This window comes from Mus musculus, chromosome 12 (assembly GCF_000001635.26).
Source record: "Mus musculus strain C57BL/6J chromosome 12, GRCm38.p6 C57BL/6J".
NCBI classification, from domain to species: Eukaryota; Metazoa; Chordata; class Mammalia; order Rodentia; family Muridae; genus Mus; species Mus musculus.
Genome location: NC_000078.6, coordinates 76,277,942 through 76,305,165, shown reverse-complemented (window position 1 = coordinate 76,305,165; position 27,224 = coordinate 76,277,942). Strand labels below are relative to the sequence as shown.

The following is a 27,224-nucleotide window of genomic DNA, read 5'->3' as shown; positions in this document are numbered from 1 at the left end:
CACTGAGTCCCACCCACGGTGGTAACAGACTAAACCTCAGAAACTGTAAGCCAGCCCCAATTAACGGTTTTCGTTTATGAGAGCTGCTGTGGTCATGGTGTCTCTCTCTTCACAGCAATAGAACCCAAACTAAGACAGTCCCCCGCTCCTGAAAACAAAGAAAAAAAAATCCAAAACACTTGAGAATTGCTATATAAGAACAAATGTATGCCACTGCACCAAGAAATAGATTCTATTCTGTAGACAAGGGAGGTCTTGTTCTCTAAGTTACAATACCGATGCCTAAGGAACAGAAATTTAACCCTAAAATAAACAGTACAAAAAACTTTACATGAAGAAAAGATGTGGAGCCAGGTGTGCTGCTACATTTAATCCCAGCACTCAGGAGGCAGAGGGAGGAGGAGGAGGAGGAGGAGGAGGAGGAGGAGGAGGAGGAGGAGGAGGAAGAGGAGGAGGAGGAGGAGGAGGGCGTGAGTGAGCCTGGTCTACAGAGTGAATTCTAGGACAACCAGGGCTACACAGAGAAACCCTGTCTCAAAAGGCAAGCAAGCAAACAAACAAACAAGAAGAGAAGAGATGGGAAAATACTTAAGTGTAATTTCTAAGCAATAGGAGTTCAGGAGAATTCACCGAGTGCAGGTTGGAGCTGATTCTGGGCGAGCCCACCCTTTGCCCATACCAGCCAGAGGTCCTGTCATTCTCCTTCATGGCCTCCGGCAGCCACATCGACCTACTGCAGGCTCTCAGAACCCTGCCAGCCAGCACTGCTACTCACAAGCTGAATTCTGCTTTTCAGCTCAGTGCTTGGCTGGCTGGCTGCCAGCATCAATATTAAGAAGGAAAATTGGATTTGGATTTATAAATAACTGGTTGACACTGGTTTTTTTTGTTGGTTTTGTTGTTGTTGTTGTTTTTTAATATCAATAGGGCCAAGCACAAGCCTGTGGAGGGGGTTAGATAGGCAGTCATAAAGACAGTTTGGGTCTCCTCAAAATGCTGCAAGAGGATCTGTCCCTGAAGGTGACGGAGCCTGTGTATGGCCACCCCCTGGCTTTTGGCACCCTATCCAGCATGAGGATAAATAAGAGCAGTGGAAAGCAGGCAGACCCAGAGATATGTCATGAAATTTCCTTCAAGCACCTGGAAGGTTCCTAATAGCCACTCTCCCAGTCCCTGGTCCTCACCGTGGGGCCACCCCCGTGCATCTTAAGGGCCCTGACAGTGGCAACCAGAACCACCACGTGTGGCTGGAGACCAGAATACCGGCACTTGATGTTGAAGAACTTTTCCATTCCTATGTCTGCTCCGAATCCAGCTTCCGTTACTGCAAGGGAGAGGAGCAACTGTAAACCACCAGGGCCACTCTGTGATATAAGATAAACTCATCATGGCCGCCCACTGAGGATGCAGGAGAACTCACCTACGAAGCCCTCAGGGCCTACCAGCTTGAGTGCAATCCGGTCTGCAATGATGGAGGAATTCCCGTGTGCAATGTTGGCGAAAGGCCCGGCATGGACAAACACTGGCGTGCCCTGTGGAGACCATGACGTCATGAGCAAATGCCAACCTGGCTTCATAATGGAGCCACAGGAGCCAAAGGGCTAGGATTTAGCTGGAATTTGGGGGGGGGGGGGACCTTCTGGGAGGAAAATCTCCAAAAATTACCACCCCCTTTCCACAGCAGTGCCGGGAATTAAATCCAGGGCCTTTAGCATGCCAAGTAAATTCTCAGCCACTGACCTACATCTCCAGCCCCAAAGGCATCTATTTTATTTCAGTTACACCCCCTCACCTCAGCTACAGTAAGAAGGAAAGTAAGGAAAGATATGAACAGTAGAAAAGGTTTCTATGGGATAGCAAGATGGCTCACTGGATAAAGGAGATTGCCTTGCAAGCTTAGAGACCTGAGTTCAAATTCCAAAGCCCAAGTAAAAGTACCAGGAGAAAACCCGACTCCACGACGTTGTCCACTGACAACTTCTACATGCATGCTGTGGCACACACAATGCTCCCATAACAAACTGACTTTGGAGAATCTTTCAAAAGAGGTGTCTGATTCTGCAAGGAAAGGCTGCGTGATAATCTCCTGGCTCCGAATAGAGGAGGTGAACGCTGGACCCAGGAGTCAGCCAGCTCACCTCTAAGGTCTGCATGAGGTTGGGCTTGATTGCATCCTTCATCAGCACCGTCAGCGCCCCACTCACGCCCTGCAAGACAAGCCCACGAAGCATCAACTCGTGCTAGCAGAAATCCAATCTCCTGAAACCAAAATTCAGCACTCCGGGGCTTCTCATTCATTGTAACCATCTTGCAGCAATTAGTGCTTACACCTAATCTCAGCCATTCATCTCTATTTCTTATTTTTCCTTGCGGTACTAGGAAGCCACCAGTTATCTTAGCAGGGAGAGGAAGCAGAATGAAAACGGCTTTCGCATACAATTTTCTGAAAAAGCACGTGGCGCCAGAAACAAGCGCCTCAATCAAGCTCTGCCACTGGCTTGGGGGGGCGGGGGGGATCCATTTAGACCAGTTCAGAGTAGATACGGTACTTCCAACAGCAACGAGTTATTTATAACTTTGGTATCTGAGCAGAAATGGTGTATAAATCAAAATCAATGTATGTTTCCCAAAGCGGAAGCCAGAATACTAGCCAGAAGTCTAATTTCAACCCCCAAATCCAGCTCCTACTTTTAAGGCTTCTAATCGTCGCTAAACAAAACCAGTGGTGAACACCAAGCGAGATCGAGCAACGGTTCTCATTTATGTTCAACATTAATGCGGTTCTAAATTTAAGGTCTGGGTGTTAAAATTTAAAACACATATTAACAGTGAAAACAAAGTTAATATTTTCCTCCCTTTTTAAAAATTTGTCTGCCATCACGCCAGCTCTACTGGTATGTGTTGATACAAAGAGTCGTTTACATTTTGATCTAAAGCAGGTGAGGTGGCACATGCTTATGATCTGTTAGTTCTCAACCTGAACGTTATGACCCCTTGGCGAACCTCAATCTCTAAAAAATATGATTCATAACAGTAACAAAATTACAGTTATAAAATAGCAACAAAAATCATTTTATGGTTGGGGGCCACCGCAATGAAAGCAACTGTATCAAAGGGCTGTAGCATTAGGAGGATTGAGAACCATCATTATAATCTCAGAACTCGGGGGTGGGTGGGGCTAAACTAGATGGCTATTGATTTGGGGATAGCCTGGACTATATGGGCATAGTGGCAGACACTTTTAATTTCAGTACTTGGGAGGCAGAGTGGAACTCTGTGACATTCAGGCCAGCCTAGTATACATAGCCAGATATACATATATACATAGCGTTCCAGGACAGCCAGACATAGAGAGACCCTGTCTAAAGAGACAACAACAGCAAAACACTAAACAAGCAAATGAGAGAGAGACTCAGTTAGAAGACTATTGGCCAAACTGGCCATTGAGTCCTTCTAAACCAAGTGTCATGGGGAGGCAAACACTTGGGGGGGGACTCTAGATGGTCACATGATCTGTAGTCAGGGCTTGCTCAGGAAGACACTTGCAGGAAGAAAGCATCATTCAAGTCACCTGGCACTTGTGGCCTGTCATAAGAGCCCAACACTACTACCATCATTCGCTATGAAGAACGTCTAAAAATATAAATTTCATAACTTTTGCAATCAGTCAATCAGTTAATTGCATCATTTTGAGCAGAGCATAATCTCTGCTTTTAACAATCACTGAAAGACCCCGGGATGCTAGACCCTCCCTGCCTGTCACTCACCAGGTCTTCGCAACTGATAGGCTCCCCTTTCTTACTGGACGCTACCACCATTCTGCCCAGTCTCTCTCTCATGTCTTCCAGAGAGCTCGTGAGGGCCAGGACTGCCATGATCTCACTGGCCACAGAGATATCAAACTGGGCCTGTGGGCAGAGAGATAAAGAAGACCCTTTGTGTCAAACCAGGAGGAGGAATATCAGAGGCATCTCTTTTGGCTCAGACAAATAGCTAACAAGGATGGATTAGAAATAACTAAGTAATCTTCCAACAGTTGAGAAATTTATAATTGTTCAGAGGCCTTGAATAATCATTTTTTCTTAAAAGTCAGTGTTCTAGGGATTGTAGCATTGGGGCAGAGCACTTGCCCAGCATGCACAAAGCCCTGAACACCTGATCCCCAGCACCTCAGATAACAGGTGAGGTCGTACACGCTTATAATCCCAGCTCATGGAGGAGCAGAGTTCAAAGTCACCCTCGGCTATAATAAGCTTGAGGCCAGTCTGAGCTGCATAAGATCACCCTTAAAAATAAAAAGCTGTAGCATGGCCAGTGAGCTATCATTTTATCTCTGAGAAAGCAGCTTGGAATATTGGTTAGTTTCCCTAACACAAAGGGGACAAAACAGGTACTCTTACACTGAGGATATATACAGTCAAATGGCCACAGAAGAGAAACAATTTTAATTAATTTATATGCAAGAATATTCACTCGGGGTTCTCCACCTCCAGGAGAGAATGCTGGGGAAAACCACACAGGTGACACATGGATTTATTGCACAAGCTGTCAGGAGCGCTCCGTGCCACACCTACTCACTTCCATTTTAAAAGGGAGAAGGCAGAACAACACCTGCCGGTGTGGTCGTAGGGAGGCGATGGAGGAGGATGGAGGCAGCGAGAGCTAGTTCCCATGGAGCAATTACTGGAGATGAACAGTTACCGTGCGTGTGTGGCCTTTCTCTGTTGGAGACTGTCCAATTGTGATCTTCCTCAGGAATCTATCGTTGGTGTCCAACACTATGGCAGAAAGGGAGGGCAGGAACAGTGCTTAAGAAAAGGTACATGAATAAAGGAATGGGGATATAGTTCAGTGGTAAGGTAAAGAAAGGGAGGGAGGGAGGGAGGAGGGAGAAACACAGGGTAGATAGCACACACCTGGAACACCAGTACTCTGAGAGCTGAGGCAGGACAATAACAAAGTTATGGCTTTCCTGGGCTAGGGAGCATGACCCTGTCTCAAAAATAAATAATTCCATAGAGATGTAGGGCCCATAAAGCTAAAGGGAGGAACAGCATTTAGTATGTGTGCATGCACATGAGTATGTGTGTGTGTGTGTGTGTGTGTGTGTGTGTTGTTGTTGTTGTTGTTGTTCTTTCAGAGACAAGATCTCTATTATGAAGCTCTGGCAGCCCTGGAACTTACTATGTAGACCATACTGGCCTCAAATTTACAGAGATCCCCCTGTCCCTAACCTCCTGAATGTTGAGGTTGAAGGTGCGCATTACCATGTCCACTCTAGCAACAGAGTTTTAAAACAACAAATCTTGTCTAACGATAGCTTATTAATACTTGATTTCAGAAATGGTCTACAAAGCTAGACTACGGTGTAAGAGACACGGCCACAGGCCAGAAATGCAGAGAGATGGCACTTAAAGCAAAAGGAATTTGGAGTGGATAAACTTCGTTCCTTCTAAAGAATTCAAACAATTATGAAATCTGGACTCTACTTCAAAGCACATTCTATATTAGCAGAGAAACACAGAGTGACCCAGTTTATGAAAAAGCTGAGGTGTGGATTGTTCTGTGGGCGACTCGCTGACCATACACCCCACACAAGAGCCATCAACTCAGACCAAGTGCAGATGCCTGCAAAGAACTCTAGCTCTCAGGCCTGGCCTCTCCTTAGCACATTCTCTGGTGATGACAGACAGACTATATACCCACTAGTATAACCTCAGGTAACCTGGACAGGCCAACCACCAGCCGCCAAACCTCGCTCCCCAGGGCTCCATACCCCTCACTGTTTAGTGGACTCCTGCTTTTTCTTCCCCTATGTATAGAATCCAAAAAGACATATCTTTGCTGTGGGTTTACAGAACCAGGCTCCCAGAGCCCTTGGAATGTTAAGGAGGTGAAGTACCCCAGGAGTGGCATGGTCACCAGCAAGGACAAGAGTCTGGAGGGATGCAACTTTCAGCTCTATCTAGAGAAACTGATCCCCCACTGCACTGAGGAACAGAGGTAAAGTTGAAGACTTAGAATAACATCATCACACCACTGCTTGTTATCTATTTAGTTGTGTAAAACGATGACTTTTCAAGCTGGCTGAGACTCAGGGAGGAGGATGCACACAGAGCTTCTGTAGGCTCCTCCCTTACTGTTTCATTTGTAGCAAACCAATAAACATCAGGAAAGGAATAGCAGCCAGATGTGGCACTTCATGCAAGGCTGAGGAGTTCAAGGTCAGTGTAGACTACACAGTAAGACGCGCTCTACACCTGAACCCCAAACACACACAGATACACGCTAAAGGAAATGATTAGACAATGGATTAAATTCTCCTAACAGATGGTGAGCTTCCTTCTTCTAAAAATACTGCAGCGGGGTCTGGAGAGATGGCTCCGTGGCTGAGGGCACTCACTGCACTTGCAGAAGACCAGGGTTCAGTTTTTAGCAGCCACACGGCAGCTCACAACCATTCAGAGTAACTCCAGTTCCAGGGATCCCATGCTCGCCCAGTCTCCTTGGGCACCAGGCTTGGATATGGCGCTCATGCATGTATGCAGGAAAACACCCATTAAATTAATTAATTAATTAAAGAAATTAAAATGGGGACTGGAGAGGTGGCTCACTGGTTAATAGCACTGGCTGCTCTTCCAGAGGACCCAGGTTCAATTCCCAGCACCCACATGGCAACTTGCAACTGTCTAATTCCAGTTCCAGGGTATCTGATGCCCTCTTCTAGTTTCTGTAGACACTATATACACATGTTAAAAGGACATAGATGAACGTACTCATACACATAAAAAATAAAAATCTAAAAAAAAAATTTTTTTTTAAAGAATGGTGTATTTGTGGTCCACAGCTGTAATTCAGCATTTGGGAGGTGGAAGCAGGAAGTCAGCCTTGGCTACATAGAGAACCCCAAACCAGCCTGGGCTACATGATCAAAACAAACACCAAAACCTCCAAATGAACTGAACATTAACAGTCGCTGTGCCAATAAAGACAAGAAAAAAGTTGGTAAGTTGGCCTTCTGGTGCATTCTGCATGGTTTGATGGAAATTCCCTCTCTGCTGTGATACAAAGGAGGTGGACAGAAAATAAAATCCCAAGCTATGCTAATTGTACACAGAGCAAAACAACATATGGCCCTGAAGTCAGGCAAACGTCTAAAGGCTGAAGGCTGGCAAGTGTTACAGGAGGAGTTAATAAACGGGAGAATGATTAGCAGGATAAAGAGATCCATGAAAAACCAAGTCACCAGTGCCAGAGCGTTCTCAGAATAAAACGCACACATGATTCAAGTGATTAGACATCATTTTCCCACTTCATGACACCCAAACTTTCTGCATAAAATTGAAACTTAAGAAATGTTATTTTTGGTTAATGCATGAACTCCCCTGAAATCCTCATTTCAATCAACACTGAATAGACATTCAGCCAACCTCACAAAGGGACATCTACATTGCAGCTAAGGCTGACAAGCAAAGGATATGACCATTCTGGATAAGTATCCTGACCCAGGAGCCTCCTGGAGGAGGGAGAGATGGGGGCTACCAAAGTACAGGGGGCGCACAGCCTGGGCTGGGTACATACCTCTCTGCCATGTTATGGTTTCTGGGTCAATATCCAGTCTTGCAAATCTGTTTATCTCGTCATCTGTCAGCGTGGTGGGGTCAGTCTTCTCAATGCCTAGCCTCTGAAAAGAAAGGAAATTAAAACATAAAATAAGACAAGAGCCAGCCCTCAGGAGGCAGAGGTAGACAGATCTCTGAGCTTGAGGCAGTCTGGTCTACACAGTGTATTTCAAGACGGCCAGACCGTCTCAACCAAACCAAACCAAACCAAACCAAACCAAACCAAACCAAACCAAACCCAAACCCAAAACCAAAACAACAGTATTCATCCATCCATCCATCCATTCCTCTGTTTCCTGATTATAGATGTGACAGCTACCAGTTGCTTCAAGCCCCTGCTGCTTCAACTTCCCCACTAAGATGGACTGTACTTTGAACTGTAAACTAATATAATCCCCCACCACACCCCCCAAAAAAGTCAAAACAGAGAAGCATACTTTTTTTAAATTGACCTTATATTGAGATAGGGAAATAAGGACTATGATTGAATCATGCCTGTGGCACACCCTTGGAATGGCAGCGTCTTAAATCCAGAAGGGAAAACTGTGACCTGAGCCCCTGGCTAAGCCTGGAGGTTGTTTCCTGTCCCACTCGGTATGTCTGCTCTGTAACTGAGCTCCAGAGACTTCTCTCAACCCAGCCAAAAACAGCCCCAACCAAGAACCACCACAATGCATTTCTGGATTCACTAACTATATTGAAATGAAAAAGAATATGCACAGTTTTAAAAACCAGACTGAGAAACCCAAGAAACCCAACTGAAGTCAAAGTTTAGGAAAGGCAAAATTGAGCAGCAATCAATGAAAAAAAAATCAATTTAAACTCTTTTACACGCTTTTCTATGGCTCAATACTTTCCCTGGCTTCTTACTGTTCTAAAAAGACATAAAAAAGGGTCTTTATTTTTCTCCTTACAGAAGTTAGATACTTTTAAATTTTATTTAATGCCTGTAAGGGTCACTTCTCGAAATGGAAATGCTTATCAAACAGTGCCCTCCTCATCTTCAGCAGACACGAGTCAAGAGCCCCAGCAAGACCCTTTCCTCCCTTCCTTCCTCTCTTTTGAGACAGGGTTTCTCTGTGTAGCCCTGGCTGTCCTGGAACTCACTCTGTAGACCAGGCTGGCCTTCCACTCAGAGATCTGCCCGCCTCTGCCTTCGGAGAGTTGGGATTAAAGGTGTGTGCCACCACTGCATGAGACCATGAGCCTAGGACTCGACACTCTTCAAAGACACCCACAAGCGGCTCAGTTGCCCTGCTGTTGGAGGTGAGGGTCAATCTCAACTGTCAATGTCATGAGGTCTAGAACCACTATAGCTCTGTCATGATGGGGTCACACTCAGACTATAGCTCTGTCATGATGGGGTAACACTCTAAGCACAGGTTTCAGGGGAGGCGTAAACAAAGCTAAGGAATATCAAGCTGCTCGAAAGCTAGCTAGTGTGTTCTCAGCGGGCAACAAAAGCCACCAACAGAAACCCAGATACAAAAATTATCAACAGAGTTGTAAGTAGAGCAACATGTAAACAACATATCTGGGTAAAGGAACCTCCAGGGTTACTCTTGCAGCATCAAAACACAGAGTTGCTCAGGGCAGGATAGAAGGCCTGGGGGTTAAAAACTCTTGCTGTTCTTGCGGAGGACCCAGGTTCAGGTTCCAGCACCCATATGGAGGCTCACAAATATCTGTAACTCCAGTTCCAGGGGACCAGATGCTCTTTTCTGGCCTCCAAGGGCACAAGGCGGTGTAACACACACACACACACACACACACACACACACACACAATAAATTATCAAAACAAAACAAACAAAACTCCCACAAAGCTTCAGGGTTTGGGGATGTATGTAGCTCAGTAGGAGCTTAGTAAGCACGAGGGCCTGGGTATACTCCTGAATACCACACAAAAAGATAAGTTGCAAAGAATTAAAAATAATTGAACAGAACTGTTGATAAGCAGCACACACCATTTCAGCAAGTGCTTATTATGTGCATATATAAGCACACATAAACGATTTCCTTACTTCAATAGAATTACACACGAATATCCCTCTGCTATTCCTTTATAGTTAGTTACACCGTCCCTTGATCCACGACTCTTGGCATAGACTAGTCTGATGTCCTGTCTCCCTGAAGATACCACAGAAGCAGAAGCACAGCCTGTGATCTTTTTTTTGGACACTGGCTTCTTTGATTAGACATAATGCCTCTGAGAGTCAACCAAGTTGCTGTGCCTTTCAGCAGCTCATTTCTTTTAATTGCACAGATGCACGGCAATTTGTTTAACCATTCATCCATTGAAGAACACTGAAGACTTTTCTCACTTTGGGGAGATTATTAATAGAGTCATTAAAACATGTATGCACAGGTTTTTGTGTGAATGCCAATTTTCATTTTTCATGTAAAATAAAAATCGAAGACAGGAATTATTAGGGTATGTGGTGAAAACATGTGCTCGCTGGCTATAGAGGTTTGGGTAGATTATTCAGAATGTAAATCTACTTGCTTCAAAAGCCCAATGACCTGAGATTAGTTCCTCAAACCTAGGTAAAGCCAGATGTGGGGTGCACATCCATACCCGGCACTCCTACGCAAGATGGAAAGAGACTAGAGAATGATGTTCTACATAGCAGCAGAAACCAGAGAGACCCTGCCACAACAAATTGGAAATTAAGGACTGATTCCCAAAAGTTGTCCTCTAATCTCTACATAGTACTGTGACCCACACGTGCCTACAGTTAATACACATAAATTTTTTTTACATGGATATAAATATAGAAATTCAAATAAAACACAGGAGTTACTAATACTCTGATTAAGCTCGTCTCATAGAAGACTGAACCAAGAGATGGCCCACAAAGAACATGTCCTCAAGATCCCAGGGCTAGGGAGGCCAGGGACCCAGAAGCTGCACATCTCCACGATGCTGCCCTCAATCTTCACATTAGAAAGCTGCGCCCTCGCTCTTCTTAGCTGAGGACTAATTGTCAGCTCTATCTACTATACGATCAATCACTATAATTTATAAAGAAATGAGGGAAACCCCTGCCTTCAATCCTTGTTATCTTTAATTAAATTTCTTATGGTATCATCTATCTAGTAGGCAAAAGCTTACCCGTAACCTGCGGATTTGGATGTCAGAGAATTTTCTTATTCCGTTTACTGAAGGTACCAGACGATTAAAGAGAGCCTTAAAGAAAGAGAAGAAAAGAGCTTTAGATGAGGGGGTCCTACTGTCATGGCACCAAAAGACCAATACTAATTCAGGTACCCCCCCCCACACCCTCGGCATTCTACCTTGTCTGTCTGGGTCAGCTCATGAAATATCCGAGCATCAATGGCAGCAGCCACGAGGTTGTTAGCAGCAGTGATGGCGTGGATGTCACCAGTGAGGTGGAGGTTAAACTACAAAAGAGCGGAAGCCATAGCAGTCTCTAGCTCTGCCTTTTCCAACCTGCAGCCTCCCACAACCAACACAGTCTCCACACTAACACCAGTGGGTGCTGGCTGAAGTACTGCTCTTGGACAGGCTCACGAGTGGGCTTCTATATGCCAAGGAGGCTGAAGGAGGACTGCCACCAGTTCGAGGCCAGACTGATCTACACAGTGAATACTGAAGAAAAAATAATGCCCAGTTATCTGGCCTTTGAAACAACTCCCAGTGAAGGAATTAGCAGTTTTCCATATAAGTGTGCAGAGAGCAGAGCACCACCCCCCTCACGGCCAACCTCCTGCCAAGGTCAGAGGCTGCACAGGGGCATAGACAGTTGTTCCCCTCTGGGTCCCCACACTGCTCCTGAATCCCCAAGCCCCTGATGCTTCTGGGGACCATGTGGCATGCATGTGTTTGCTTGTTCAAAATGACTATCCCCATTGAAAGGTTGTGCCTAAGTCCAACCTGTTGTCTCAAGTCTACACTCAAGTCCACAAATAAAGGTTTTTTTTGTTTGTTTAATATACTGCTCCTGCCAAGAAACAAGTGGAGTGCCCACTAATCATTCTCTCTCTCTCTCTCTCTCTCTCTCTCTCTCTCTCTTTAAATCTCATCTCTGGAAAGGAAACTCTATCACACAGGGTAGGGTTCAGTCAAACCCTGAGCGGTTTTACCTCTTCCATAGGAATGACCTGGGAATAGCCGCCTCCTGCAGCGCCACCTAGGGGACAGAGCAACAGCTGGAACTCAGGTTAACTTGCTTCTCTGTGAATTGGAACCCAAAGACCAACAAACCCATTTTCATATCTACTAAGCAAATTGTTTGTTTACTCTCTCCGTCACTTGGACAGATGTGAGCAGGTGTTTTCTAATTTCCTTTACCTCACTGAAACGCTTGATCACGTTCACGCTGAACAGGCTCTCAATTGAAATCGGAGTGCAAATGACAGAAACATGCACACACACATACATACCTACTCATTATCTTTAGAAGCCGGTTCCCCGTGATTCCTAACATGTTAGAAACCCAGATGACAGCTACATAAAGGCAAGCCCGAGTAACTTCCTACTCACGAAGCTACTCTAGCTTCCAGAAAAAGAATCTCGAAGGTACACACCGAACAGAGACACCAACTCTTCTAGAACATAAGATAGCTATCAGAAAACAGCCGAGCCTCGAAGGTGCTGTAGCCCATGTGGTCAACAAGAGGCCGGTCAAGATGTCCAGGATGCTGTAAGGATGCCGTAAACATCAGCACGAAAGAACAGGTTTCATTTTTGTGAGGAAGACAACGCAAGGAGGAAAATTCAATATGAGGAAAGAGAACACTGGGTTCTCGAGTCGGAATAAGGGACAAGGCTTCTAGAGTCAAAAGGGGGTTATTACAACAAGCTCCAAGGCGGGGCACAGCGGCACATACACACTATTCCAGCACTCGGGAGGTAGGAAGACGGCACACAGGTCAACCTGGGCTACACAGTGTGTTCCAGGGCAGCCTGAAATACCTGGGACGACCTCGTCTCAAAGACAAAAGGAAGCTAACAGACAGCAAGTCAGAGCTGGCAGGAGGGAAGAGGTGTTCCTGCTGAGAACATTAACTACTGGGACAAGCAGAAGATGATCCCTTGTCAGCCAGCAAACGGAAAAGCCGCCTCTAAGAACATAGTATAATTAAGAAAAACAGTTTCAATTAAAAGAGTATGTTTTGAAAGTAGAAGCAACGCTGTCTAGGAAAACAGAGAGGAGCAATGGGAGGGGGAGGAGGAAAGAGGAGGGAGGGCATGGGGTGGTCTGGGGTGCACAACGCACAAATGTGTAAGGAGCCATTATGTGGCACAGCACCGTGTACACTGAAGATGCGCAGTGGAAGCTAAGACAACAGCAGAAGCATGTCTGCGTGTGTGTGTAGCTCAGGGGCTGTGTGTGCCCAGCACGTGTGATGGCCTTAATTTAACCTCAACCAATGTGTGCAAAATAAATACACAATGTCAATAAATAACATGAAGGAACCAAAAAGAGCAGCACTACAGAAGCACGGTGGCCGAAACAAGGAGGTTAAATACAGCGATCCAGTGTCCTCACCTATTCAAGTGTGGTATACAGAGGCTGAAATGGGCGCGAGGCAAGAGTCACCATGGCTCGCCACTTTCCCAGTGCTGGGACCCTTTCATACAGTCCTCCTTGTTGCGGTGACCCACAGTCATAAAATTCTTTTAGGTGCTACTTCAAAACTGTAATTTTGCTACTTATGAATCATAATGTAAATATCTGATATGTGACCCTAAGGGGGTCGGGACCCATGGGTTGAGACCATTGCACTAGTGGCTGGTGAGAGTTAGTGGGTTAAAGACACACACTGCCACGCCTGACTGCCAAGTCTCTAGGATCCATATGATGAAAATAGAAAATAAACTTAGGAGGTGGTGCTCTGACTGCCACACATAGGCTGTGGCTTGAACTAAGTCACTCACCCATTTACTCACCCACAGCCAACTAACTAACTAACTAACTAACTGACTAACTGTGTGATGGAGCCTTAACCAAATCACCAGTAAAGTCCCACTGCTGCTATCATAAACGGTAATGACATGTCATGGGAGGAGAGAATGACGAAAACACAAAGTGCTTAGCACGGTACCTAGCAGAAAGCATTCACTAAATGAGTCAGGGAGACATCGGTGTGGCTGGACCATTTCAGTGTAAGCCTGGACCAGCAGCTAGGATTTCCTTTGCTGTTACTAAGACAGTGGAGTGGATACCGGGGTCAAATAAAAGCCCTTTGAACTCCATTTTACACATCCCGAGATTCTCTGCATATGTCAAAAGGATAGACCTGGGGTAACAACGAAAGCCTTTCTCAAATGCACCACAATACAAATGTCTGAAGCAAACATTTCAGCTATCTAAACCAGCCAAAGCCCTCCTGGGTGAAGACTCAGTCTGGGAAGACTAAAGGAAAGGCAGGGGAAGGCAGGCGCCTCTGGCCACAGTACCTTTTATCCCAAAGGTGGGGCCCTGCGAAGGCTGTCGCACACATGCAAAGACGTTCTGTCGCAGGTGGGCGCCGAGGGCCTGCACCAGCCCGATCGTGGTGGTACTCTTCCCTTCTCCCAGCGGTGTTGGAGTAATTCTTCAAAGAAGAGAGAGACAATAGAATTAATGTCACCCAAGTCACTGTACAGTCTAATAATAATCTAATCTAAACAGTAAGAACAAGGGGCTGGCAAGATGGCTCAGTGGTCAAGGGCACTTGCTGTTCTTCGAGGACTGAGTTCGCGTCCCAGCATCCATGTGCCTAACAAGCCATCTAAGCTCACGGCCATCTGTAAGTTAGCCCCAGGTACAGCCTTCCCCTGAGTTTCATCCAGAACTCATACAGAGGTGGCAAGCAAGAACCAGCTCTACAAAACTGTCCTCCCACCTCCACACTTGCACCCCTGCATGCAGACATCATTTACATATACAATAATAATAAATACAACTGTAAAGAAGGTTAGCTCTACTCACCACAAGACATATAACTGACCCTTGACCCTGATGTCTCATGAATTTAAGGTTTTTTTTTTCCAAAAAAAAATTGACATTTTTTTTTTTGCCTACATGTCCACAACATGCAGTGCCTGAGGAGGCCAGAAGAGGGCATCAATCAGACCCCTCAGGGCTGGAGTTATAGACAGCTGTAGGTGCTGGGATTCAAACCCTGGTCCTCCGGGAAAAGCAGCCTAGGCTCTTAATCATCAAGCCATCTCTCCAGACCCATCCCCCACTTTAAAAAAAGATGTATTTATTTGTTTTTATTTTATGTATACAAGTGTTTTACCTGCATGCATGTACGTGTACCACATGCATGCCTGGTGCTCTCAGAAGCCACGAGGCTACCAGATCCCCTGGAACCAATCACCTCTTTAGGAGTCTGTGGGCACTCACACTTATACATGCTCTCCTGAACATAATTTAAAACAAAAATAAAACCTTAAAACAACAAAGAGAAGCCAGGCGTGGTGGCGCACGCCTTTAATCCCAGGCAGAGGCAGGCGGATTTCTGAGTTCGAGGCCAGCCTGGTCTACAAAGTGAGTGCCAGGACAGCCAAGGCTACACAGAGAAACTCTGTCTCGAAAAACAAACAAACAAACAAACAAAAAAAAACCAACAAAGAGACTAAGCTGACAGCTCTTCCACACATGCGCAAATGCCTCACTGGTGATAACAGACGGCTGACTGTGAAGCCCGCTGGCCACAGAACACACATACCCAGTCACCACGACATATTTCCCATCTGGCTGATGCTTCAGGCGATCTAATGCTGACAGCAAGACTTTAGCCTTCGTTTCCCCGTACAACTCCACCTCTTCGGTGAGCAGCCCGATTTCTCGGGCCAGGTTCCCGATGAGCTTTGGTTTGCAAGATCGTGATATAGCAATGTCACTTTAAAAACACAAGGATGGGTTTAGTCACCATGTTTAATTAACCCCACACTAGTAACAGGCTCCTCCCCTCAATCAATGCACACATGGACCCATGGTACCCAGCAGTTAACCCTGACCAGCCACAACCTTCTAACCGAGAACATTTCACGCCTACCTTGGGACAGGAGTCTTGAGGTTCAGCTTGTTATACTGAATTGTCCACTTCCCTGGCTTAAATTTCTGTAGGAAGCGCTGTGCGCTCTCTACTGTGCTCTGGGCAAAGGGAGAAGGACGGAGAGAGAAACAGCGAATAGTTTAACTCCACACAGCAGGTCTGAGCCCCAGGTCACCACAGTTCAGACCAACGGAATCCATCCGCAACCCCAACACCCACCCCACCCCACCCCCGTGTAAACACCTCAGCTAGAAGGGAGAGAGGAGGCACCGAGCTCCGAGGTCTTTGTTTCACCCACACCAGCAGGTGTAAAGCCAGCCAGCGTGTTTGTACTTCAGTTCTAGACCCCAAAGGACTTAAGGGCACCGCCTCCTCTATCAATGTGAAGGATACCATTGTTTGGTCTCTCCCTCCTCTTTCCTCCAACAGACTCTTATCTCAGCCTAATTTCTGAGTGGGTCTTAGTGGTGTCTTTGGGTAGGAAAGTCTCTAGAATAATCCAGAACTTTCTGCGCCATACCTGCATCAGCATTGCCACGGTCATGGGCCCCACGCCACCAGGGACAGGCGTGATAAAGCTCGCCCTCTCCTTGGCCTCATCGTAGGCCACATCACCCACGACTTTCCTTCCATTTGGTTTTGTATCATCTGGATCAGGAAAGGGAGAGAAATCAAAGTTGAGTCTCAGAGGCACAGTGACGTAATCATAGAGTCTCAGAGGCACGGTGACGTAGTGATTGATTATAAGCTTGGCTCCCCATCTGCAGAGGGTATTAGTCCCATGAGGCTTGAGTGTCTATTTAATTAAAGCTACTGGACATGCCAGGGTGCAGTTCTGTGGTAGAGCACTGGTCCAGCACGAGACGGGCCCTGGATTCTATTCCAATCCCCAGTGCTAGATAGCTGGCAGGTGCTCCACCATCTTCTAGGGAGAAAATTACATTATCTGAAAAACCTCAGGAGATGTCTAAGTGGCAAGAACAGAAAATTAAAATAATTTAGAATAAATTAAGAATAAATAAATTTAAGAATAAATAAATACTTTTAAAAAGGGGGCTTTTCAGATTCCTTTTATAGTCCCTCTGGTGATAAATAATAAAATACGCTTCTTATTCTTAAAATGTACGACCTTTTCAAATGTTAATTTGCCAAGGCCTACAAAGGAATTTTTTTTTTTAGGTACACAAAGCTCCAACTATGTCACAGCTGCCAGATACGTTTCTACAGCAACTGTCAGCAGTTACAGAGCTCCAGGCAGGAGCCGGAGGAACAATTCAACATCCCATTCCAAATACTGAGCAGTTTCTTAAATGCTTGCTCAAGGCAAAGAATATAATTACACTTCCCTTAAAAGGACCAGAAGCACAAATCTCTCCAGCGAAGAACAGCTATTCAAGGGAACAAACTCAGAGATGCACCGCCGCTCACACAGAGAACATCCTACACCCTGCTCTGGGGCACTTCCGGGAGACGCTGAGGGACAGGCCTAGACCTCGAAGCATTAAAGTTCCTGGGGAGGATCTGGTAGAATCTTAGGCACATTTCCAGTTCTCTTCAGGCATGTTGCTATGCTGGGAGAGGAAGGTTTTTGATGTAGCCAAAAAATAAAAATAAAAAATAAAACAACCCCAAACCAAGAAGCTTCCGTCTCTAGGATGAGCCTGTTCACTATCACTATCCTTCACCCTTCGAGGCTTGGCACTGACTTGTGGTCCAAAAATGCAAAGGCCTAACGCACACCTGCTCACAATATTTTAGGTCATTGAAAGGCTAAAGCAGCACACCATGGCAAGAAAGATTCTAGTCCTTCCCAAAGCCTTTTCGGGATGCAGGAGGAGGGAGAAAGAATGGTTTAGATCCCCACGTTAGGAGGTGGATGCACCTGTAAGTCCAACATTCCCAGGCTGAGGGGTTGACAGGAAAAATCACCAGAAAACTAGTGGGCCAGCTAACCTGGGAGAATACAGGATGGTGGAAAGGAATCTATCTCACCAAGGCAGAGGGAGGCAAGAACCGATTCCAAAAAGTTATCCTGACTTCTGCACATGCCCAGTACACATACACACTGACCAAACACTATGAGGGTTGACTTAATTCCCTGCTGAAGAGGGGACAAGAGCCTCACCACTACTGTGTGGTCGGGAGGACAGTGGCCACGTAACAGCACGGTTATCCCTTCCTAGCTCCACGCTTTCTCCGTCAATGGAAATTTCCAATCATAAAACTCAAGTCTGGCTTGAGTCTGGCTCTGAAACTCAGTTTGGAGGCTACTACCTATAGAGGCAGTACAGAAACTCTTAGGTTGTGAGTGGAGATGGTGAGGTGAGGAATCTGCCCCTGTTAAATAAAGCACTGTCACGTCTCCAAGTATCTTTACTAGCCAAGCCGGAAAGCCAGTCACCAGCTCCAGCCACTCGATTCCTGAAAAGGCTTCTTTTGAGGTGACTGGAGATGTGGCTCAGTGGCAGAGTGTTTGCCCAGAATGTGCAAAGTCCTGAGTTTGACTCCCCAACATTGCAAATCAAAATGTAAAAACTGGAAAAATGTATGCATTAATCCGTTCTTAATCTGTAAGGTGACTCATTGTGTGAGCCACACGAGGAGCAAAGGAACAATTCTTACCTATTTATCTGTATCTATTATTTTTTTGTCTTTTCAAGACAGGGTTTCTCTGTGTAGCCCTGGCTGTTTTGGAGACCACGCTGGCCTTCAACTCACAGAGATCCTTCTGCCTCTGCCTCATTTTTTTTATTAGGTATTTAGCTCATTTACATTTCCAATGCTATACCAAAAGTCCCCCTTACCCACCCACCCCCACTCCCCTACCCACCCACTCCCCCTTTTTGGCCCTGGCGTTACCCTGTACTGGGGCATATAAAGTTTGCGTGTCCAATGGGCCTCTCTTTCCAGTGATGGCCGACAAGGCCATCTTTTGATACATATGCAGCTAGAGTCAAGAGCTCCGGGATACTGGTTAGTTCATTATGTTGTTCCGCCTATAGGGTTGCAGATCCCTTTAGCTCCTTGGGTACTTTCTCTAGCTCCTCCATTGGGAGCCCTGTGATCCATCCATTAGCTGACTGTGAGCATCCACTTCTGTGTTTGCTAGGCCCCGGCATAGTCTCACAAGGCACAGCTATATCTGGGTCCTTTCGATAAAATCTTCCAGGCTCAATTTTTAATAAGATAAAACTCAGAGTCTTGTGTTTGCTAAACTCTTCTTCTACCACTGATACTCAATTCCCAAACAATTTAAAAAATATGAACCAAGAAGTGACCTAAGGAGTGGACTAGATTGCTTCATCAAATGAAGATATTCAAAGATCAGTCTGTGGATCTTGAGACACACCTCTGGCCTGTAACGATGATACCACCATTCCCAGGGAACTACATATTTCAGCCTTACTTATATTTATGTGACCATATGCATAGGACCAGTGGAAACACTGATGACCACCTATACTGTTTTAATATCTACATAAGAAATCGATGTTAATGCCAAAGTTTCAGGCACATCTACAGAATTCTAGATTCTGACCCAGTTTGGTTTATTTTTTTTTAATCTCAAGTACATAAGTAAACAAATAAATCTCTCCCTTTGCCTGAAGTAATAAGGATGGAATCCAGGGTGTAGCATAGCTTAGGAACTCTTCCACTGAGCTGCACCCCTAGACCACATTTTTCTCTTTTATCTGTCTCTCTTTTTAAAATGCCCATAGTAGTAGTTTATGATCCAGAGATGTGGGGATGTAAGCAGACTGAGTTTAGATGTCACATTGCAAGTATTCACAGTGGGAAGATGCAGGAGAGCAACTTCTTCCGCACCCAGTAGATAATTACACCAGCAAATGAGTGATCAATTATGAGCTACTGTCTTAAAAGCGAGGCCGAGTGGGAGGGAGGTTAGAAATGGTGAGAACTTGACAGTGACGAATGCTCCTGGCAGCTCAGTGTCTGCATTTTAAACTTCAGATGGGAAGGGAGAAAAAAAATAATGATCCTTGCTGTAACTGCTTCACCAACTCCCCAGATCTGAGTGCTAGCGTCAGCAGGCAGGATGCTAGACCAGGCAGCGTAGAGACCACTGAGGAAGGAGCTCCTCAGAGCAGAACTCGGAGCCAGAAGAGCACAAGACACACCCAAAATGCTGAGTTCTGTGGGACTGGAGTGAGGGGCAAGAAGGATTTTCAGGAGACAAAGATCATCTCTGGATGAAAGGAAAATCAGATGTGATTTAGGAAGAACTGACATGGAGGAGGGGAACTGAAGAAGCCATCCGAAGTGCAAGTACAGAGAGCAGCGATTCCTGCTGTGGTTCAAGGGGAGAGCACTTGTGTACCATGCACAAGGCTCTGGGTCTGATTCCCACAACTACAAAATGAATGAATGAATGGATGAATGAATGAATAAATGAATTAATGGAGTCCACAACTAGGCCATATTCAGGCACAGAGCCCAAGGCCTGCTATACTGCTCAGTGAATAAGTAGTTACTGCTCCTACATGCAATAAAAAAAAGCATATACATATATATATGTATGTATATATGTATGTGTGTATATATATATATATATATATATATATATATATATATATATATATACACACACACATACATACATGTGGATATTCCTGTACTAACTGTTAAGCACTTGTCACCAATTTAATGACCTAAGTTCACATCTGATAAGAGAAGATTACCAAGCAACTAACAGGCAAAGTAGAGTGGTTAGAAGTTAGAATGTACACAGGTGACAAAAGAGTGGCTCCTGTCCCAAGCCGGAAGAAGTGGGACAGAGAAGGATGGCACAAGACTTCTTCAAGCCACTCTGGATGGCAAACAATTTAAAATTCATTAACCGTCCAGGTGTGTTGGTGCACACCTTTAATCTTAGCACCCTGGAGGCAGAGGCAGGCAGATCTCAGGGAGGTCAGGGCCAACCTGGTCTATATAATGAGTTCCAAGCCAGCAAGAACTATAGCATGACGATGACTCAAAAACAAAGAAACAACCTCACTAATGTCTTAGGAGCTCTCCATGTCATATTTTTGGACCACAGTTGACCTTGAGTAACTGAAACCAGGGAAAGCAAGATCACAGACAAGGAAATCCTACTGTAGTTTATCATAAAATCTCTCCAGTGCCTTCCTTAGAATACAACGGGTATACAAAGGCAGAACAGAAACCAGGAGAGGTCCTGCACACCTGTAGTCCCACATTCAGGAAGCTGGCACAGGACAGTTATGGCTACCGGAAGAGATAACAAACAAGCAAGCAAGCAAACAAACAAATAAGCTATGATACAGCTGCCCCCTCTCCCACTCTCTCTGTACAAAGTCAATTGAGGATTAGCAGAGCAGAGGGGAGCCACACCTCTGACCCCAGGCAGGACAGCACACAGACAACCTCCTCACAGCAGGCTCACTGAGCCCGGGTACTTGACATAAAATGTGCTGCAGTTGGTTCTCTGTCTGGCACCACTCACCTGGAACATAATTGATCCCACAGTCTATGACCACAGCCCCAGGCTTGATCCACTCCCCCTTCACCATCTCAGGCTGGCCTGTGGCAACCACCAGAATGTCTCCTTTATTTACCTAAGGAGGGGAGGGATCTAGACTTCAGAAATTAAATAATCAAAACACGCAAATACACACACATGCATGCATGTACACACACACACACACACACACACAGAGACACAAAAAGGAAAATCATGAGCTGTGATATAACATCTTTAATTATCAGTAACACTTTCAGGGATACTGGGTAAGGCCTCAAATGCAAACCAGAGTTTCTGCTGGCCCAATCCCATGCCATACTCAATCCTACACATGCCAGAAGCCCCCTTCTCTAGGTATTTTCCCTAACAGGAAAGGCAATGAGAACCAGTGAGGGTGAAGAGAGCACAGATTTGGAGCCAAACTTAGGACAACATTCCTAGTGATGGAACCCTCGTTTATGGAAGGCACTTGCTCCCACCATCAACCCAGGACAGTTTGAGAATATTAAAGAGGGGGTACCAGGCCTCCATCTTGTTCTCTGCCCGCAGGACACAGCCATGTGACATTTTGGACTCAGGGATCCAACGTAAGGATCAAGAATAAGCTGCTGAAGCTAAGAATGTAGCTCAGTGGTAAAATTCTGCCTATTCTAAGGAGTTCAACCCCAGTCTAACAATAATAAAACAAAGGACAGCGAGAGATGCCCACTGTTCAACCTCGTCTGGAGTACCTCCATCCAAGGCCAACAACCTGCCCGGGAGACCTGTAAATGGCATAATTCCACTGCTAAACCCTGTCTGTCACAGGGCATGCTGGTGTAGAAAGTGCATGGTCAGAATGTCAGAAAGATCTGGATCAATGCTGGCAAGCTTGTGATTTGAATTTGTCCCTTCCTCTTGGACAATGAGACATGAAGCACAGCACAGTTACTGGGGTTAGAGAGCTAATGTCCCCACGCGTGCACACAGGCTGGACGTCTACGCTACCCTGGATTGCCTACCTCCTTGTCCAGATTGGCAGTCTTGGAGTGGCAGGTGGTCACCGTGGCATTGTTCCACAGAAGGAGGTCATGCATGGGTGCACCAACTATCTTACTTCGACCAACCACCACCGCGTGCCTTCCGGCAATCTGCACCCCTGGAAGAGAAGCCAGCACACATTAGAGATGGAGAAGCAGCTGCCCTCGTTCACACACCACCCAGATGGAAAACAGCAAAAGTGCACAGAAGCAGATCGTCTGCATCCGACAGAAATCTTCCTAAGAACGCTCCTACGCCAAGCACAGCCTCAGCTCCAGCTTCAGCCTGGGACCTGCCCACTGTCCTTCCTACAGTAGGGCTTGGGGTTCCGCTTAGGCCAAGATCTGTTCATTGAGTCATGAGGGAGTGGGAAGAAATCCTACACTCAAAAAAGAAACCTCAACACACAGCTAACAGCCATATGGAAGTAGCTATCAGACTAAACTACGCGGGCAAAACAGTCATGAAAACTACGGCATCTGGAACAGGGTCAGGGCAAAGGAGAGAATCAGATTAGTATCAGTACGACTCCCCAGATTCAGTGAGTTTATTCATACAGTTTCTCATCCAAAGTTCTGTCTGGCTTAGGGCCTGAACACAGGGTTATCTCCCGGGGAGAGATAATAGGAACTGCAAGTGGCTGGAAAGCCTTTCGCTGACTCAGCACCTGCACTCCTGGCACTTTGCCAACATCCCCCCACCCCAGTGCTGAAGACCAAACTCAAGGCCTCACTCACACACGCTATGCCTGGGCTCTTCCATGGAACTGCCCCAGGCTTGTGCTTCTTTTGAGACACTAGCTGGCCTGGATTGCCCTGAACATCCTCTCTAGAGCACAGGCAGGCCTTGAGGTGCTTTTTAGAACTGAAACCTGAATCCTACAGAGGTGACAAGTCTCTCCCTCGCCCTCTGGCCTGTGAGATGCAGCTATGACCGTCTGTCTAACATGAGAAGAGAACAGGGAGAAAGCTGCACAGGGTTACCCCGTTACCAGGAGGGGCCTGAAATGGGCCGCCCAGACAGAAAGGAGCAGAGTGCTCCGAAATACTCTGCCTGGCCACTCTACCCTGGCAAGGCTGAAAAGCTATGAACCCTTGCTTGGGATTTAAACCACACTTTGAAAAAGAACCAACTTCATCAGAAGACCAGCACTTAGAGAATGCTAACACCATGACTACACTAGAATTGAAGTCCTTGAAGTTTGAACGAATTGACAAGTCCATTGCTGGGTTGAATGGATAGGTCAACTACAGAACAACTGACAAGCATGCTGGAGCCCCTGGCTTTCATTCTCAGCACTGCAAATCACCCAATCAATTGACCAATGACAACTTTACTAATTAAGACTCAGCAAAGATTTGAAGCTACCTTAAGGCAACAGTAGCTTGTGGGACACCAGGAAGTCACGGGTGTAATAGCTCATGGGACTCTTTCCTATAAAGCTGTAATAAATATTGGCTAAACACACTGAAGAATATAAATTGTAGTTCTGAACTATCACAGCTGGGTCAAGGCTTCTGGCTTGGCCTTTGCTGGCCAACCACAGACAACTTTCATTACTAACTCTGGCCAAATGCCTCCCTTGAAACTTCTGACCTGCTTCTTTCTAACAGGACTCGTTTCTGTGCAAAAAATAAACTCTGCTAAAAGTATTTATAAGGAAACTAAAATACAAAGGTACTAGCTATGTACTGAAGTAATGTGGGGTGAATGTTCACAAGATCCACTCCAGCCATCTGTCTAGTGTTGGAACCACAGTTGACTTGGGGCTGGTTCCAGGGGCAGGAACCCACAACATTACTCACTTTGTACTGGCAGAATTCTCATTGGCATTTAGGAGTCCCACCCCCAAAATAAATTGCTTTGAATATACACAACCCTGGGTTCAAATCTTGGTTCTGCTATCTCTTAGGAAACAACTCTCTCTGGTCTGTTTGTTTGCTTCTTTTTGCTTTCAGTGCAGGGGGCTGAATCCTTGGTTTTGAGGCAAGTTCTCTTGAAGCCAACAGGAAGGCAAAGCTTCCTAAGAAAGAGCTTTCTAGATACGTGGCAATACAGAGGAAGTGGGTCGTAGTGGTCCTGATTCACAAAGAAGCTCAAGAAAATGCTGCACTGTCTCTCCAGCCCTGTGGAGTGCACATGCTGTAGTTAAGTTTAACTAACAGCTAAGGAAATCGGCGCAGAGCCAGTGTACTTGTGAAAACACCTGCAGTCCCAGGGTTTGGCAGGCAGAGGCGAGTCTTCACGATTTTCCTGCTGGTTTCCCTCACTCTTACCTGCCTCTTTGATGAGTTCCAAGCATCCCTTGGGTGTGCATGGGATGAAGCAGTCATTTAGATCACCTCTGGCGAGCTTCCCAGCACTGACGCTCGTCAACCTAAAACAGTCAAATTAGGAGGAAGGAGTGGAGCCTCTGTCCTCTAGAAACAAACACGCTATGCTTCCAGAATAGAATCATGCTCTAAATAAAGCCAACGGGGAGCACTCACCCATCCACATCCTTCTCGGGTGCAATGGCATTGATGACTGCCTCAGTGTTAATGGAATTCTCTGAATCTAAAGGCAGCTGCACTATGAATCCGTGCACAGAGGCATCCTCGTTCAGGGAGATGACATATTTTAACACCTAAAAGTAGTGCCACAGTTGATTTGTACTAATTAATCACAGACACTGAAAGGAGGAAGGAAAGGCTGTAAAGAAATATTTTCTGTCTGCAAAGTGTATCTCAGCCCCTGAAGTCCCACCAAAGCAAGCAGACAGGGAGACACCTCGCCATGTGCATCCACACGCTCACCTCGGACTCTGTGGATGTTCTTGGTAATTTAATGTGAGTGGCTTTGATCCCAATCTGCAGAAATAAACACAAGAAACAGGGAAATGGTATGAGAACCTGAGATCTGGGCCTGTGTGATGGTTTGTATGTGCTCGGCCCAAGGAGTGGCACTATTTGAAGGTGTGGCCTTGTTGGAGTGGGTGTGTCACTGTGGGTGTGGGCTTTAAGACCCTCATCCTAGCTGCCTGAAAGTCAGTATTCTGCTAGCAGCTTTCAGATGAAGATGTAGAACTCTCAGCTCCTCCTATACCATGACTATCGGGATGCTGCCATGCTCTCTCCTCGATGATAATGGACTGAACTTCTGAACCTGTAAGCCAGCCCCAGTTAAATGTTGTTCTTATAAGAGTTGCCTTGGTCATGGTGTCTGTTCACAGCAGTAAAACCTTAACTAAGACAGCCTGCCTCTCTGAAGGAGTGTGACTGAAGCAATGGAGTATCGGGTGTCATTTTGCCCTGTGTGTGGAGAATCAGCCCTTTTGTCACCATCACATTCAACACCATTCCGCAGCCTCTCACCTGCCTCTCAGGGAAGAAAACCATCAATGAGAACCACACAGGGAGAAATCAGCCGGCTAGGTCACCTGACTCTGCCTTGCCCAATAGTTAAATTAGTTTTGTGGGGAGGGCCACACAGGGCGAAGGGGTTACCAACGGGACCTGGGGAGGTAGTGAGAAGGATGCCAGCATCCCTGTTCTTGGCTTTACCTCTTCAGCAGCCTTCAGCTTCACATTTATATAAAGATTGGAATCATCTCTGTCGCCAACCTGGAATAATAAATACATGCAAATCAGACACTTAGGGAAAGGCAAAGTGTACAGAAAAACTTCTGCAATTTTAGTTTGGATAAAACGAACGTTTGAGCCGAGAACTTTTATGGAAGACAAAGGAGGGTGGGGAAGGGGAAGGCTGGGGTGAATATAAGTGGCTTCACTCTTTACCCTCCAGCTTCGATCAGTGATCCTCTGACAATGCCAAAAGGAAAACCAGGGGCTGGAGGCACCGGCATGAACCTGTAATCTCAAGCTCCCCGGGAGGCTGATGCAGAGCCTGCACTGTAAACAAGGCTATTGACAAGGATAACCCTGGTTACAACAAAAAGGGTATGCAGGTGTTGCCCAGTGCCTGCACTGTAAACAGGGTGAGAATGCTACAGGTTTCCAGAAATGTGGGAGGAGTAATAGATGAGTAATTGGAACTGAGAAATTATCATCAGTCAAAAAGACACTAGAGAGGCAGAAGTTCCCAAAGGCACCGACCACCCAGGGACAATGGAAAAATGCTCACCATCAGCCAGACGGTAGTGAAACCAGTAAGACGGGGCTACTGGGCTAGCTTATCAGAACAGACACCATAGGAGGAGCAAACCAGCGCCCACCTGACGGGTGTCAGTGTGGGAGCCTTTGTACCCTTTGAACCCTGACCCCATCACACTGTACACACTCTTCCTCATGGTCATACTTGTGATTCTTCATTGCATTAAGTTATCTGTAAAAACTTATTTCACAAGTGCCTCCCCATGTGTAGGTCAAGATCTCTCTGCAGTGTTTTGCTTCTCTCCGTTCTGTAGACGGCCAAGCATCCTAAAACCTCTGGCTGGGGCCCAGGAGGAACTCGAATCTTGGAGATTAAGCTGTGCTTTTCGGTCCTGCCTCCTGCATGCTGAGCCTGCAGGACGTCCCCAGCTCTAAGGGAGCTGGTTATGTAATCAATGATAGACTAGATGCAAGAATGTTTAAAGAACATTAGATTCTTGACTGGCAGTCAAGTGGGTGGGCGGTAGACTGGTTCCCCAGAACACATCTTAATCCCAATGATTTATCAAGAATGTTACTTAAGCATTTCATCTGGAGTGGCAATCCCTTCCTGCAAAGGGGTGGGGCCTCAAACCATCAGAGAGACCCAACAAGACAAAACTAAGCCCGATGTGTAATCACAGCATGTAGAAGGCTGAGGCAGGAGGGAGACTGATATGAGTTTGAGATCAACCTGGGTCTCATGTAGCCCAAAATGGGCTAGAATCTTTTATGACCCTTCTGCCGCTGCCTCCCACATGCTGGGGTTATAAACCCTGGTTCAGGGCCTTTGCAAACACTTTTTATAACAGCCAGACAGAGTGTATGTTAAAGTTTGATTATTCTTTTCTCTTCCACACAGGGTCTCAAGATACGGTCCTGGCTGGCCAAGAACTTGCTATGTAGACCAGGTTAGCCTTGAACTCACACACAT

At 46.0% G+C, this 27,224-nt stretch overlaps 1 protein-coding gene across 2 annotated transcripts in view; it reads right to left on the bottom strand.

Annotated features, from left to right (window-relative positions):
- Nucleotides 1-27,224, bottom strand: part of Mthfd1 (methylenetetrahydrofolate dehydrogenase (NADP+ dependent), methenyltetrahydrofolate cyclohydrolase, formyltetrahydrofolate synthase) — a 65,415-nt gene that overhangs the window by 14,655 nt on the left and 23,536 nt on the right. For both annotated transcript variants that reach the window (XM_030246509.1, NM_138745.2), the window contains 19 exons: nucleotides 25,703-25,762; nucleotides 24,956-25,009; nucleotides 24,650-24,786; nucleotides 24,437-24,537; nucleotides 22,142-22,278; nucleotides 21,123-21,234; nucleotides 16,158-16,285; nucleotides 15,638-15,735; nucleotides 15,308-15,481; nucleotides 14,049-14,185; nucleotides 11,729-11,775; nucleotides 10,919-11,026; nucleotides 10,737-10,811; nucleotides 7,582-7,684; nucleotides 4,702-4,778; nucleotides 3,768-3,908; nucleotides 2,139-2,207; nucleotides 1,421-1,532; nucleotides 1,185-1,324 (listed from right to left, as the gene is read on the bottom strand). In XM_030246509.1, coding sequence (XP_030102369.1) covers nucleotides 1,185-1,324; nucleotides 1,421-1,532; nucleotides 2,139-2,207; nucleotides 3,768-3,908; nucleotides 4,702-4,778; nucleotides 7,582-7,684; nucleotides 10,737-10,811; nucleotides 10,919-11,026; nucleotides 11,729-11,775; nucleotides 14,049-14,185; nucleotides 15,308-15,481; nucleotides 15,638-15,735; nucleotides 16,158-16,285; nucleotides 21,123-21,234; nucleotides 22,142-22,216 — 1,596 coding nt within the window. In that variant the 5' untranslated portion in view covers nucleotides 22,217-22,278; nucleotides 24,437-24,537; nucleotides 24,650-24,786; nucleotides 24,956-25,009; nucleotides 25,703-25,762. The remainder of the gene's footprint in view (nucleotides 1-1,184; nucleotides 1,325-1,420; nucleotides 1,533-2,138; nucleotides 2,208-3,767; nucleotides 3,909-4,701; nucleotides 4,779-7,581; nucleotides 7,685-10,736; nucleotides 10,812-10,918; nucleotides 11,027-11,728; nucleotides 11,776-14,048; nucleotides 14,186-15,307; nucleotides 15,482-15,637; nucleotides 15,736-16,157; nucleotides 16,286-21,122; nucleotides 21,235-22,141; nucleotides 22,279-24,436; nucleotides 24,538-24,649; nucleotides 24,787-24,955; nucleotides 25,010-25,702; nucleotides 25,763-27,224) is intronic.